This window comes from Pyxicephalus adspersus, chromosome 3, assembly GCF_032062135.1.
Source record: "Pyxicephalus adspersus chromosome 3, UCB_Pads_2.0, whole genome shotgun sequence".
NCBI lineage: Eukaryota > Metazoa > Chordata > Amphibia > Anura > Pyxicephalidae > Pyxicephalus > Pyxicephalus adspersus.
Window position 1 is genome coordinate 118407363 of NC_092860.1, and position 15292 is coordinate 118422654.

Sequence of the window (15292 nt, forward strand, 5' to 3'; positions counted from 1 at the left end):
ACTGATTGGCTCCAGTGAGAGATCCTCATTGTCCTTTGAACTAATACATTGGGTGGGTTTATGGTTAATGAGTGTATTGTGTTTTTCAGGTTCTGATGGAAGTCTGTCTGCTAGAGCTATGTCCAGAACTAAGAAGCCACTTAGAACAGTTGAAAGCCGGACCAGCCTGCGACAGCACAAAGTGAACCACTACTTTAATGTCTGTGTAACAATGGACATGCTAACTATTTTCCTCTTTTCCATAGAGGGCTGACTGAGGACTATGTAACACTCCTGTGTCTTTTTCCCCCTTCTTTATTTTATGTAAATGTACAGGCTGGGGAAGTCATTGCTGTAGTGTAGAAATAAGGAGAAGCTGCACTGTCACCACTTTTACTAAAAAAAAAAAAAAAAATTCCAGTTAGTCACTGCTCCCTGGATCACGAAGTAAGGCACTGACATCTTCTGTACAGTTCGGTGACATACGGGGTCCTAAAGGCGCAGGACGTACTCAACATTCGAAAAGCAGGCGTTTCTTAAGATGGTGTTAAATTATTGAATGTTGTACAGTCATTTCCTCATCATGAGGATCCTGAACATTCCTTTATTATTTCCAGTGTATTGAATTATGTTTTGTGCAATACTTAAAGTAATGTTATTGTGAATATTTTATTCTTTGCTTTTATTTTTACCAAAGACTGCCCATTATTTAAAATATTTGTAAGCAATAAATACAAAAATTATTTTTTTGTCTTTAGTTTCTTTCATAAAGAATTTAAATGAACAGTCAATATTCCTCAACCATTATACGATATTGTGAACTAGAACACACTGGACCTTTGTTTAACAAATAAAAGACCTTATTCAATAAAGAAGGCAATAACACCACAGCTAAGCAGAATCCACAAGATATTGATCTGATTAAAAACACTGAACTCTGGTTGCAAAATCTGAATTGGCATTTTTTAAATGAAAAAGGCCATGTATCCAAACGAGGAAACCTGAATAAGCCACTAGTCACTGCAATTAATCTTTTGCAAGTATTCTTTTAAACTATCCTAAATACCAACTGTCCTGTGCCAATAATGATTGGGTATGAGGAAAAAAGAATTTCAGTCACCTGTTTCTATTGTTACTCCCTTGCCTGCTAGGGCCATACTGTAGTACTTTGCCCAGTGTCAGGAGTGACCCAGTAGAAACAATGTAGTGGTTCATGGCTACCAGTAAGAGGATGCTTGTCATTTACTTTAGTGGTGGTTTATTTCACCTATGTTTGTAGATTTTTTTTATAGATTGGACTTTTTCTTGGGTCTGTAGCTGGTTAGCAGAACTAACTACAGGAAATAGTGCTTGATTAGCTAAACACTTAAAAAGAAGTCAGAAGAATATGAACCCTTTTCATATGACTGCATATGTCTCAGATACTAGATCAGACATTACATACTGATGACAAAATTGATTATTTAATACTCATTTTGTTCATTACTGAAAAACAAATGTACATTGCAGAAAATGTGCGAAGATTTTATAATGGAGAATTCATTGGAAATGTTGGAAAAACCACAGACGCATCAATGTGATGTGCGACCAGGAAGCGGCTTTACATTATCCCAGAAATAACATCACACTGCAGATCAGCAGTCAGATCTGCATCCAGTAGGTATGCCTGGAAACCAAATACATATAATGAAGTGAGACTGAGCTAATGCTGGTACATCCTTACATAATTAATCATCTCACCCCTCTAGAGAGCAGTTTTTATATTTCTGCTATAGGCCTGTTTTTTACGTAAATGTTCCATATATGAAATCAAGGAATCGCCTTCCAGGAATAATTTTTTTTTTTCATGCAGTTCTAGAAAGATGCATTTTTTTTCTTTGATTAATGTTGGCTTACTCTTTTTGTACTTCCCAGGTTGCTCTATTACGTCTACAGATCTTAAGTTCATCCTTTTTAGCTGCAGATGACTACAAAAGTATATATAAAAGTTACAATGATGCTTACTTTGTATCTCTACTCACTTATGAAAGCCTAAAGCTGCGTACACACTTCCAATTTTTTATCGTTGGAAATGGACGAACGATCGATTGGGCAAAAATGGTTCGTAAAAAAAGTAACCAACGACGCCGATGAACGAGGATAGTCATTGGAAATGAACGACGGGACCGGCGGACCGGATTGGACGACGATCGTTGACCATCTATCGTGTGTACGGTCGTTCATTGATCGTCCATGGTCTGAGCATGCGCGGTGAATGAACGTTCGCTCACTTCCTGTATCGTTCAAACGATCGCATCTATCGTGTGTACAATATCTGCGAACGATCGTGTCGTTATCTGTATGTACAGGATCGGTGCTATACAATCGTTCGCAGATATCGTGCAGGATCGTTCGTTTACCAACGATAATAATTGGAAGTGTGTACGTAGCTTAAACGCTGGCCAAAATGTGTGTTTCTCATTGTAATGGGTCCCTCTCCCCACTGCAGGGGGTTGTAAAAATTCTGTCCACAGAATTTTACCATTAGAGTAAAACTTACCTTATTTCCTGCTCCAATAGCTGCCTGTACCTTCATTCTGCTTTCCTAGACCAGCCCCATGCAGCCATGGCATTGTCTGTCTGACTGATGCCATTCTCTTCAATGCAAATCTATTTACCTTCCACTGTACAGGACAACACAAAGGACCTGGCCACAATTCACAGACAGGTCAGTAAATCAGATACCTGCCTGCAGGAGCAAGGTCTTTCCCGAAAGCTTTCTCCCCTAGACAGAATGCACTATTGACGCTTGCAGTGGGGTTTAGTCTTGAGTTGAGCAGTGCTTGACACATGGTCTTTTTTGACAGTAGCTGTTGAAAAAGCTGCACTATTTACACAGCAATTCCTGCACTTTGTTGATCATAATTTTTGTACTACTTTACTGCCAAATAAAGTATTTTGATGCACGTGGCACTATTAATAATCCCTGAAAAATGCACAATTTGATTAAATTTTTGATACATCTGTGGGCTTTTTTTATTTCTGAATATGTTTAAACTTTACAGCCACACCTGCATTATATGGTACATCTTCCAAGAATAACCTCTTTGTGTAACATTACTGAGGATGATTTTTTTTTTTTTTATACCTTATGCTATACGTTATATAAACTTAAATTATGCCAAATAAATTACCTTGGTGTAACATTTCTTAGCAGCTTCCATGTCTGGTTTTAGGCCTAAACCAAGATGGAGACATCTGGCCAGATAGAAGTTGGCTATGGCGATTCCTTTTGCAGTATATGTCGGAAGGCAATCTGTAGCCTTTGCCAGCAAGCCAATGTTTTCATACTGTGCAGTTCTAAAACAGACCACAAGGGGTGATTCAGCAAATACCTCAGCATGCTGGAATTCTTATTTCTAACCTTGTCATGTTAAACCTTCTGGACATTACCTCTTGGCTAACTCGGCTGCCTTAGTGTACAGCTTCCTGTGATAGTAGAATTTGACCAGATGTCCCTGTGCATAGACATTTCCACGCTCAGCTGCTTCCTTCAGACATTCCAGAGCAAACTGCTGATTTCTTTGTATTCCCTGTCCATACAGATACATCACACCAAGGGCTCCCTGTGACTCCACGCTGCCATTGCCACAAGCTTCTGAATGCCAGAAGAAAGCCTGCAAGAGACCATACATTCTGCTAACAAACTCTGGCTGTTATATATCAGAACTATTTTATATTTAGGAAAACCAAATAAAAAAACAGTATTTTTTAATCTAAATGTTGTTGACTGCTGACCTATCTCATTGTTAAAACAAATTTTATCTTTTTATACAAGGACCTTCTCTTCTGGGGCTCATAAAAAAAATTTATTTTATTTTAAACTTTTTTTTTCTTTTTGTCAGGTACCCGGCCGGTTGCACAAAAATGTATTCACATCAATCCTCTTAACATTTAGTTAACCCTGATTAGCCCCAATCAGCTATTTCCAAATAAACCAGAATTACCAAATAAACAAGCCAATAGTAGAAACATTCATAGGGGATATAAAGTATAGGAGCTGAAAATGGTAAATATGGTTCAAGAATAAATGCGTACCCAATAAGTTACATAGTAGGTTAGGTTGAAAAAAGACACAAGTCCATCAAGTTCAACCACTAGGGAAACAAACATCTACCAGATATAAAACCCTATAAGACATAGGTGGTCCAGAGAAAGGCAAAAAAAAAGCCCTGATACAACTTGCTTCAACAGGGAAAAAAGTTCCTTCCTGATTCCATGAGGCAATCAGATGTTCCCTGGATCTACAGTCACTATTATGTTTACTTTAAAGCCTTAATACCCAGTTATATTCTGTGCTTCTAGAAAAACATCCAGCTTTTTCCTAAAGCAATCTATAGTAGTTTCTGAAACTACTTCCTGAGGGAGCGGATTCCACATTTTCACAGACTTTACAGTGAAGAATCGCTTCCTTATCCAGAGGTTAAACGTCTTTTCCTCCTGAAGCAGAGTGCCCTCTTGTTGTTTGTAATGATCTTAAAGTGAATAATGGGGAAAAGAGTACTCTATATGGACCGTTTTGATATTTATACAGGGTGATCATATCCTCCCTTAAACATCTCTTCTCAAGGCAGAATAGATTCAGTTCAGCTAAGCTCGCCTCATAGCTGAGCTCCTCCATTCCTTTTATTAGTTTAGTTGCCCTTCTCTGCACTCTCTCCAATTCCACAATGTCCTTTTTGTGAACCGGTGCCCAAAACCGGACTGCATATTCCAGATGTGGTCTGCCCAATGCTTTGTACAGGGGCAGGATTATGTCTCCATCTCTGCAGTCTATTCCTCTTTTAATACAAGAAAGTACTTTACTAGCTTTATTATTGCAGCTTGACATTGCATACTGTTATTAGGTCTATGATCTAACAGAAGCCCCAGATCCTTTTTCATTTCTGACTCCCCCAAATGTATTTCCCCTAGACAGTATGAAGCATGCATGTTGTTAGCCTCCAAGTGCATAACTTTACATTTATCTATATTAAATGTCATTTGCCACTTGGCTGCCCAATCAAACAGTACTTCCAGGTCTGCTTGTAGAATATAGACATCCTGTGTGGACTTTATTCCATTACATAGTTTTGTGTCATCTGCAAACACAGAAATGGTACTTTTAATCCCAAACTCTATATCATGTATGAAGATGTTAAACAGTAAAGGTCCCAACACTGATCCCTGGGGTACACCACTAATAACCTTGGACCATTGAGAGTATGAATCAATATTTACAACTCTGGCTGCGGTCCTTAAGCCAGTTCTCTATCCATTTACAGATTGACTTTTCTAAACCTATTGACCCTAACTTCCATAAGTAAAAGGGGAAAATATGTTAATCAGCTAGGCTTAGCAGGAGATACAGTGTGTGGTGATATGACTGTAGAGGCAAAGTAGTCACATGCATCTTGTCACTGTATTCCATGGTAGACTAACCCATTAGCATTGAATTTTATGGTAATTGGATATATAAGTGGCTGCTCATCACAGTGCTGCTGCAATTGTTGATAAGTATTACACCGTGTAATTTTATTTTTCTGTGAGGGGTTTCTAAATGTGGAGTTGATGATGATGATATGTTTAAGCTGAGGGGAACAAAAAGAGAATTTTGGGACAACTTGACCTTACTTGAAATACTCATTACAGAAAAAAGCTAGCAGTTCCATAAAACCTATTTTTTTAGATCAAGTTGCGACTGAAATTGAAAACTGCAACTATCAGGTGTCGGATTCTATATTAAAATTGGACTTTCCATAGCGGGAACTGGCAATATTGGATTTCCTAATTTACAATACTGGCCTATATGGTAAATATCCATATTAAATGTATTATAGTATAAAATTGGGATTCACTTGAGCATATGAAGCAATCATCGTAATAAATATGAAATAAAGCTAAATATCTTAGCTTATAGATTTGATTTTAGTTTTACCAAAGCAAGGAAAAAAAAATCTTAAATAAATAACCACAGTTAGGAATTTGGTTAGGTTAGTTAGAAATCGTGGCAAAGTGGCACACACAGAATCTTCTTGTGTGTGATAACATGTATATTAGATTTATAATGTCTGAATCTCACAATTTATACAATGTTTTTTATCCACAAATGACTGGTGTTTCTGTGAGCCCACTATGGAATATTCCAGGTTGTAATCCCAACCTGTAATACATGGCTGGCTCCCACGTTTCAAACGCTTTCTTAAAAATTTCAGCAATGAAAATTGGTGTCACCAAGCAAGTCATTTGCTTTGCCAGTGCATTTCTTCAACAGTTCAGCAACCTTCATTAAAAGCCGGCACTAGGAATATCAGAAATTTAAAAATAGTATATTGTGTCACAAAGAAAAAAACTGGAAATCCCCCCAAAAAATAAAGGCAGGTAAATAATCTGGATGCACGCACATATTCATAACTTAGTATAAGAAATTAATAGACAACATTGTATTATAGATATTATTGGTTTCACTGGTGGCTTTATTATAGCCATTAAGACTATTATCATCTTAAACTTAGAATCCTAACTTTATTTAACTATGTATAACACAACACCATAAGGTTGTAAAACATTTTACACTTTGTGAAATGTCTTTTTTTTTTTTGCTAAGTAATTACTAGGCATTTTATAGCAAACACTTTATACAGAGTTCAGTCTTAACTCTGTAATGTGAGAAAAAGTAGATGCTTTTTGCCTTCGGATTCTCTCTATATCTGACTTTTTCAATGATTTGTTCATTGTCTCCTACAAAGAATTTGTTTTATGTGCTACTATGTTGCACTCTTTAACCACACCCTTGACAAGGTAAAATTCTTGTTTGCATTTCCCCTATAGAATTGTGTTGTAAGTATATACCATAGACTAAGCTCTTCTGGACAGGGTCCTCTCCTCCTCCTATGTCACTGTCTGTCATTTGCAACCCCTATTTAAGGTACAGCGCTGCATAATATTTTGGCGCTAAATAAATCCTGTTTATTAATAAAAATAATATTAATAATACTAATAGACTAAATGTACCATGTATGCAAGAAGCAGAGATCAGCTTTTGCAAAGAAAACATCTCTGTTCACACCTGTTCTTCCTACAGTGCATGAAGACATAAACATAAACATAAAGCCCTCCTACAGCACTGAATAGGGCTGAGACATAAGTATAAAGAAGTATAAAGAGTGGCTTGCTGGAACATCTTCTTTGCAAAGCCTGTAAACTTACAATGCTGCTTTACATCTGCAGACAATTTTATATTACCTAAAGACAGTAAAATCTACATAACTGTGTAAACTCCTCTCTCCAATATCTGAAAACAAACATTGACTGTCTGTAGGATTTTTGCCCATATGTAAGGCGATTTTGAGCAGACAAAGTCTATCTACTGGGCTTCATACACAATTAAACTTTTTTTTCAAAATTGGCCTGTTAAGTGATTTTTCACCTGGAAAAGCCAATTTTCTGTTAGTGGAGCTCAAAATTTGCACCAAGCTTTTTTTGAAATACACCAACCATACAGACCCACAGCCCCCAATGGCCTTTGTTCCCTGCTGTATGATGTAGGGGTTACCTCTGGCACTGATCAGCAACAATGACTACTGGTAATGAACTGCACTACACTAAGGCTTTAAACTTTTTTTTTACATCTACACATTGCTATAGACAATTCTGAATAGCTGTATTACTCTTAAATGAAAATATAGTTTCTTGGTAATTACATATACAATATCATACAAACCAAATCACCTTTTTAAGGTTCATGCTGCTAGGTCGTGAATAAAACATTCCCAACGTACTCTGAGCCTTCATACTGGCTTTGGGGTTCCCATTGTCAGCAGCCAGAAGCCACCACCTACAGTACAAGGTAAGAAGACATGAGTCTTGGCTGAGCGGTTATCTATTAATCTCAGGAAGTAATCTAATCTAGTAATCTACCTCTCTGCTTCTTCGTCTGAATGACGCATCCCACAACCCTCAAAACACGCAAGACCTAAATTGTATGCTGCAGCATATTTCAGGTGGTTTGCTTGTGAGTCGTTCGAGTTGATAATTTTTTTCATGTACTCAACTCCTTTTTTCTAAACAGGTAAAAATAAACATTTATTAGTCAAATATCTTACAGAAGAAGAATATAAACAACCAAGACTTTTTTCTAAATTTGGACGAGGGCCGGATCCATTGTCATTGCTGTCTGAAAAAAAGTAAAGTGAATACCCCTACTGTAGGAGTAGGAAAGAGGCAGAATCGAATTGATGCCTGTGCCCTCACCAGGAAGAGGACTCTTTACTTCCTGTCTAAGACACAAGTGTCAGTATAAAAGTGAGACTTTGGGACGTTCTGATATCCCTCAAACAATGAGGGCTGAAAAACCCCTACCAGTATCAGAATGGACACTGCGAGCTTTGCCATACCATGCAGCTCTATGATAAGCAAGCACAATTTTTATTTATTGGAACACATGCTTTCTGTACATGAATACCCGAACATCTGATCATTTTTGCCTTAAAACACTGACCCTACTTGAAGCATTTGATTTAACATACCAAATAGAGTGGTTCTGATTTGTTGCTGATTCCACTTTCCCTTTAAACCTTATACACGTTTTTCCTGTTTCTCTTTTCTTCCCAAATTAGAATATATGTGGTTGTATTGATTGTTGTAACAACCAAATACAAAGTTTATTTTAGACAAATTGGAAATGTTTGGCAAAGTTTGCAGGCTTTTTATTGCCTGTGTAGTCTACACTAAATAGAGTAAGTGGGAAGTTGATCTTTTTGTCTACAACAGTGGTGTCCAAGGGTCCAGGAGAACACTTTTTCTGACCTGCAGTGATGGTATCATTCAATTGAGTGGTGATGACACGCATAATACACTCAGGCACTCAGCAACCCAATGCCATGGCTGGGATTTGCAGCCAAATTGCAAACAACATACGGTTCTCATCCTTTCTACAGCCCTTGTCTATATAACTTTCATACAGTATATGGAAGTATTGTCAATAGTCTTTTGTATACACTGCTGACCAGTCCATTAACTTTATCCACGTAAAATAAGCCATTATCTCCACTGACTAGTAAATGCAGATTCCGAACAGCAAACTGGACACTGAATATGGGGGTTAGTAATTTACAATGTTATAAATATACTATATATAAGAATTGTCAATACATACCCGATCTTCTTCAATTCCTAGACCATCATAATACATCACCCCAGCTTGATATAAAGCTTGAAAATCAACATTTTTTACTTTATCAAACTGCAGTAATGCATCTTCATACCACCCCTGCAAAATACAAAAGTGAAAAAGTTTTAATAGAAAACAGGATTTATGGGGATGATTCCACCAGGCCTCTATATTTGTAGCATGCTGTTTCTGAGCCTGTTTATAATTGTCTCACTTTAAATCTAAACTCGTATACCCAGTTATACCTAAACCCATGACCTATAAACTGACAAATTACAGGAGAGTACAGAATAGTACCGATACAAGAGACAGCAGTATTCTGTACACCGACCACCAAAATTTTCAATGTTTAACTTATGGCACATTAGCCTTGCAGCCTTGCTTGTTATACAAATAAAAATCAAGCCAAGGTCCTGCACTTTTTTTGCAACAGTATTAAACTGGAATTATCCCATGACATAGTTCAGTTAATTGATCCTGCTGTTATTTTTGTTACAAAGCTTTAGTAATCTTTATACCCAGAAGCCATTGCATTGACTGCACATCATATTTTAAAGCAGAGGTCGCCAACCAGTGGTCAGCAAGAAAACTTTGGTGGTCCGTGTCTCTGGACACAACTCAGATCATTCTCAGATCTGCGATGGGAGAGTGGGCGGAGTTCTGGCATCACAATGTCACTATGGGGGAAGGCTCTTCCCCCTTAAGTGACACCCAGCTCCCCCCCGCACGCATGGTCCAGAGCTGGTATTTTTAGTGGTCCGCGGGACTGAAAAGGTTGGAGACCACTGCTTTACAGTATACAGCTTATGGTGATGCCATAGATTTCCTCTAGCATAAAAATGAAAAAATCCTGCAAGCCTCAAAGCCTTACCTCTTCAAAAAAGAGTTGACCAAGAAGGAAGGTTGCCTGTTTATCCCCATCTTGAATTCTCTCTTTTAGGTAATGTTCTGCAATCTCTACCAACTCAGCATGGCTACAACCTAATAGCAAAAAAAAAAGGCATCAGTCATCATCATATCAGTTATGATGTCAACATTATCATCCCACACACATGACATTTTAAGTCTGAAATACAGAACATATATGTATGGCCAGTAACGCTTATTAGACTTGTTGGTCAGTAATCCTAAAAGCAGAACATTATATATACACATATGACAGGAGAGCTCTCCCTAAGGCATAGTCAGACCTGCACACAGCACAGTTAGAAATACAGAACCATAAACTGACAGAATGACAGCTGGCGTAGACAATTGTATAGGCAGCACTCCCCAGACACTCAATATTAGCAGAATCAATCTTCATAGTGTGTTATGAAATAACGTAGGCTTGCGTAAAGCCTGTTGTATGATTTTTTCCTTATGTGATTACTGTCCAGAGATAATAAATGGAATGGGGGAGGTTATGCCTTCATGGAACATTAGAAATGACAAAAGAAACAGCGTATTTACTCCCCTCTTCCTTATTTTATATTTACATCCCCTCTTCCTTATTACATATTTCGATTAAATCCCCATCTTTCATATTATTAAATTAAAAAAATGTTAGTTGCTTCATCCCTTGAAATGTTTTTTTTCTGTTTAATACTATAAAGGTATTTGTCAGAATAATCTGAACACAGCTGCATGTTTGGATATATATACAGAGTCCCGTGGTCTAATTGGAGGAATATGTTGGAATAAACAATATCATTTATAATCACGGCCTACCTGCAGGTTCACATTTTGCAGTTTCTATTTTCTTTGGGAAGTCCGGTAACTGTCTGATAGCATACAGGATGTCTTCTTCTCTCCTCGGCAGGGACTCAGAACTTAAGTCCTTCATTCTCCACATCTTCCACATTCACCGACACACAGCCAACTAGTTCTTTACTGTAAAGAATTGCATTTGGGAGTGAAAATAGGTTTTGCTTTAATTGGAAACTGATCTGATCTGATCTGATTTTTGTAAATTGACTTCCTAAAAGATAGGAAACCAATCATAGAAATCTATGCTTGTCCACACAAATAACAATCTTATCTGAAATGCCATAAAGGAGCTAATCACATTCAAACCTCCAATGAAAAATACAAGCTGGAAGCTGAAAGTTTGCAATAAATGTCCTAGCAAGAGGCAAGTCAGATTGTTAAAGAAAGTATTATGAATGAAGACTAATAACGATACAGATGTACTAGAAATATGGCTTCCCTAAACAGTTTTGGAGAAAAATACTAATCCATAAAAACCTTCTACAATGTAAGAGCTGTTTAATAATACTTGGGGTGGATGAGAAATAATTTGAAAAGTAGGACCATTTCAGACTTCCAAGTAAATTGCTCAACCATGCTCTTATTCAACTCTATGGAGGGGTTAGGAACCACTTTGAGTGTGTTTGTGGCACGAAGCCTGGAAGAAACAACATGTCGCTTCTGGCTGTACAATTTCCTCCTCTAAAGAAAGAACTGCACCACCACAGCAATGTGTTGACATGCGCTGCAGATTTCTGATCCTGTATAGCAGCAGTTTCCTTTGTGCCTGGGAGCAGCTACGTGTGCTGTTTTCTACCACAGGAATGAAAGGGCCTTAAGGTGCAATAAGACCCTAAGTAATGACCAGCCATGTTTGTATAGCACATGCAAGCATGCATTTCACATTTGTATCTATGGACAGGGGAAGGAAAGCACTACAGGCGCCAGTTTTGCATACAGGGTAAATAATTCTGACTGGCTAAAAACAATCTATCCTAGGCAATAGATTATTGGGCAGCAGGGTGGCTCAGTGGTTAGCATCTGGTCTTTGCAGTGCTAGGTCCCTGGTTCTACTCTTGGCTAGGACACTATCTGCATGGAGTTTGCAGGTTCTTTGTATGGGTTTCCTCCCACATCCCAAAAACATGCATTTAGGTTAATTACTCTAAAAATTACCACCTAAATTGACCTTAGAATGTAATGAAGACATATGACTGATGTAGGGACATTAGATTGTGAGCTCCTTTGAGAGAGAGCTAGTGACATGACTATGGATTTTGTACAGCGCTGCATAATATGTTGGCGCTATATAAATACTGTGTAGTAGTAGTAGTAGTAGTAATTTCCCAGAGCAGATGTGGACATCAGGGATAGGATAAACCAGACATACGATTGTGCCCAGTCCAACAATTATTAGGCTGCCATTGCCGAGGTAGTCAGATATCACCTGATTCCTGCCCTCCCACCCCCATGTCAGGCAGTTTGAAGGCACTAAATAAAAGGCTTCTTATGTGCAATTAGCCGCTCCCAGGTTAGCAATATATACCCAGGAGGAGCAAACTGCACCGCAGGTAACATGTTTGCACGAAGTTGCGGCTGTGATTCTTCCTCCAACGTCAGAAAAGCAATCACACATCTAAAACAGCTTTCAGGATCCGTGTCCTCGTTAACCATAACTGTGTGCAAAAGAATGCAAAAAATGGTTCTCTTGTGCTCCCATTTAGTTGAATAGGAGTGGTTGGTCCTGTGGCAGAACACAAACCAAAAATCTGAAATGGTCCTAAGACTGCAATTGATCTCTGACATTACCAGCAGTGTCAGACTCTAACAAGTGACTGTAATTGGTAAATCTCAAAAATCACTAATATAAAAAAAAATAAAGACTACCTTCAATCCAATCAGATTTTTGTTTACATTGCAATGTTTCTGCACGCTGTGCTGGGGACAATCCTTAGGAGCAGATTTTGGTAAAGTGGAATTTACACTATGCAGCTCAGTTCAATCTGCAGGAATGACATGTTTAGCATGTCAAACCTCATCACTGAAGCTTGTCAGGAACCTTTGGCTCTTTTAGTAAGATGAATTTTAGGATTTTGTAACTTTCATTTGTATTTCTACTGGTAAACTGGCTTTGTACACAGGTAGTTACAGGGTTTTATATGAGATAGGGACTGTAGGTTTGTTCTTAAGTTGAATTTGTATTTAAAACAAAAATCAGAACAGGTACATTATTTTAATAAATGCAATTAGGACAGATGTTTGTCTCAACATATTATTAGGCAGCATAGTGTCAGTTACTGTATAAAACAGTCAGTCAGTTACTGTCCTCACTCTGAGCTAATCACAAACAAAGCAAATATAAAAAAATATGCAGCCTAGACATTTGTGACAAGCTGTGCTTTGATATGCAAAAATAAACAACTGCAGAGTTTGTCTTGGTCATTAAAGAGTTGCATGAGTTTGCAGAACAGCAAAAGACTTTCTGCAAGTCATGCGATTGTATCTAGGAGTCGTCTGTATGTCAGATGTCCTTAACTCGGGGACTACCTGTATTGCAATGATGCGTATGTAAATTATATATAGAATGTCCATTTACATTGGCGGAGGGAAGAAAGCATCCATTGCCATTAATAATATACTGACGAGTCACCCCGTCTCTGCCACCTCTGGCTGGGTCTACACGGACTTCCCCAGAAATTAACCTGAGGCTTTAAAAGCCCATGTTTGAAATTCCCATGGGCTAACCTACACCAAGACGTTTCCTTGAGGCATGTTTTGAGTGTTATAGATAACGCTCCTTGCATTGTTTTAACAATTAAAATGAAGTTTTTTTATATACTTCAACCTCTAACCTGAGCCTATCAACATGCAGTGCAGTAAAATATTTTGTGGTATATGTTACCTTGTGTTGTGGCATAGCAGCCCATGGCTTTGCAGCCACCACAGTGTATTACTGCATGTGTGTCTGGCCGCAATGACATGGAATAAAATGCATTGCTGTAACACAGCGATAATTAATAATTCCCCCATACCTATGTATATTAAATAAAGGCCTGCATGCCACTAGGACAATATTATAATAGAATTATAACTATATATTTGTATTATATTTTATATTATTATACCACCTCCCTAAAAAGCCACACAGCCTGATAGAAGCTGCAACATGTCTGTCTGTGAGGTGATACTAATTGCTGGGACTTGTAGTTCATAGCAGTGCTCAGGTCTTCCACCATGACACTATACACACCTTGCTCCGTGCACACATTACAAGCACAGCTCCCCGGAGCACCGAATCACACCGGGAACTCCACAGCCTGCCCAACCACGTGACCTCTGTGTGCGCCGCACCATCCCGGCAACTGTTGCCTAGTAACCTATCCTGACGTGCCACGCGCGCCCCGGGTACTCTCAGGTGTAATAGTGACGGCCAGGCTTATGGGGGACCTTGTGATTGTGTGACCTGTAGGGGGCGCCCAACAACCACAGCCATGCGATGAGTGTGTCCAACGGGACAAGTGGGAGAGCTGCACTCATTTCATTGTGTGATCCCTCAACTAATGATTGGATTACTCTAATGACACATTACATACATGCTTACAGTATTAATTCATTACTAATTTTATTTAGGAAAAGATTGTATGCAATCAGCAAAATATTTATTTACTCCACCTGAAACCAGATAACATCCATCCATCTATCTATCTAATAACTATATGCAGCAAAATAACTTGAAGAGCTCTATTAAAATAAAATAAAAAAAAACAGGAAAATCAGACATTCTTTAAATGTCCCTCATGGGAATCTTCCAGGTCTATGTGTTTCTTTGGCCTTAATTGATTCTCACCAGGGAATGTCAGATTCCTTGTATTATAAACAGAGCCCTCTATGTATTATTTGTCTCTATAATGTAATTGTTGTTCGCTGAATTGTACAAAATGAAGTCCCTTAAATATTTTTTTTAAACTAAAAATTATCAAAACAGTAGAGAGGGACAGATGGATTAGTACCAACATGACTTTCCATGTCAATCAGGGATGTGTGATTTGCTGCAAAAAATAAAAATATAAATAAAAATTGTGCAACATTTACTTTACAGAGCGTATTGTTGAGGTTTTAATCCCCCATCAGAATGCTAATGAAATATTTGCATAAAACCTGTTTTCATGACTTACTTTATTTTAGACCCTTTAATGTCATCACATTGCTGGTAGAACAGGCTGGCAGGGTGCTGTGCAGTTTCCTGAAAATATGAAAGCACCGTCCTTTATTACTCCTCTCAAGAGTCCTCACCCCTTCGGAAAGCAGTGGCCTGATTCTTTCTGCCATTCTGGAGAACTGGGCATTGCTGGACAGATCACTCTAGGTATTGCAATGATTTCCCTATACCTGCAA

The 15292-nt window shown here is 38.2% G+C and overlaps 2 protein-coding genes across 3 annotated transcripts in view; one reads left to right on the forward strand and one right to left on the reverse strand.

Annotated features, from left to right (window-relative positions):
* The window catches only part of SNX25 (sorting nexin 25), a 77156-nt gene extending 76432 nt beyond the window's left edge, over positions 1-724 (forward strand). For both annotated transcript variants that reach the window (XM_072406139.1, XM_072406140.1), the window contains exon 19: positions 90-724. In XM_072406139.1, coding sequence (XP_072262240.1) covers positions 90-185 — 96 coding nt within the window. In that variant the 3' untranslated portion in view covers positions 186-724. The remainder of the gene's footprint in view (positions 1-89) is intronic.
* Positions 720-14300, reverse strand: LRP2BP (LRP2 binding protein). Its single transcript, XM_072406141.1, has 9 exons — positions 14148-14300; positions 10880-11041; positions 10041-10150; positions 9155-9268; positions 7918-8060; positions 7729-7834; positions 3412-3635; positions 3153-3318; positions 720-1645 (listed from the first exon to the last, which is right to left on the reverse strand). Exons 2-9 carry the CDS (start codon positions 11010-11012, stop codon positions 1580-1582), a joined length of 1062 nt encoding a protein of 353 aa, XP_072262242.1. The 5' UTR covers positions 11013-11041; positions 14148-14300; the 3' UTR covers positions 720-1579.
* Between the last annotated feature and the right edge of the window lie 992 nt (positions 14301-15292).

Bases quoted from the DNA above. Each gene is read 5' to 3' on its own strand.
- LRP2BP (XM_072406141.1), bottom strand. From the start codon at position 11,012: ATGTGGAAGATGTGGAGAATGAAGGACTTAAGTTCTGAGTCCCTGCCG. The intron at 3,636-7,728 runs GTGATTTGGTTT...GGTCTCTTGCAG, and splicing joins GCAGCATGAACCTTAAAAAG to GCTTTCTTCTGGCATTCAGA. The intron at 3,319-3,411 runs GTAATGTCCAGA...GGTCTGTTTTAG, and splicing joins GCAGCCGAGTTAGCCAAGAG to AACTGCACAGTATGAAAACA.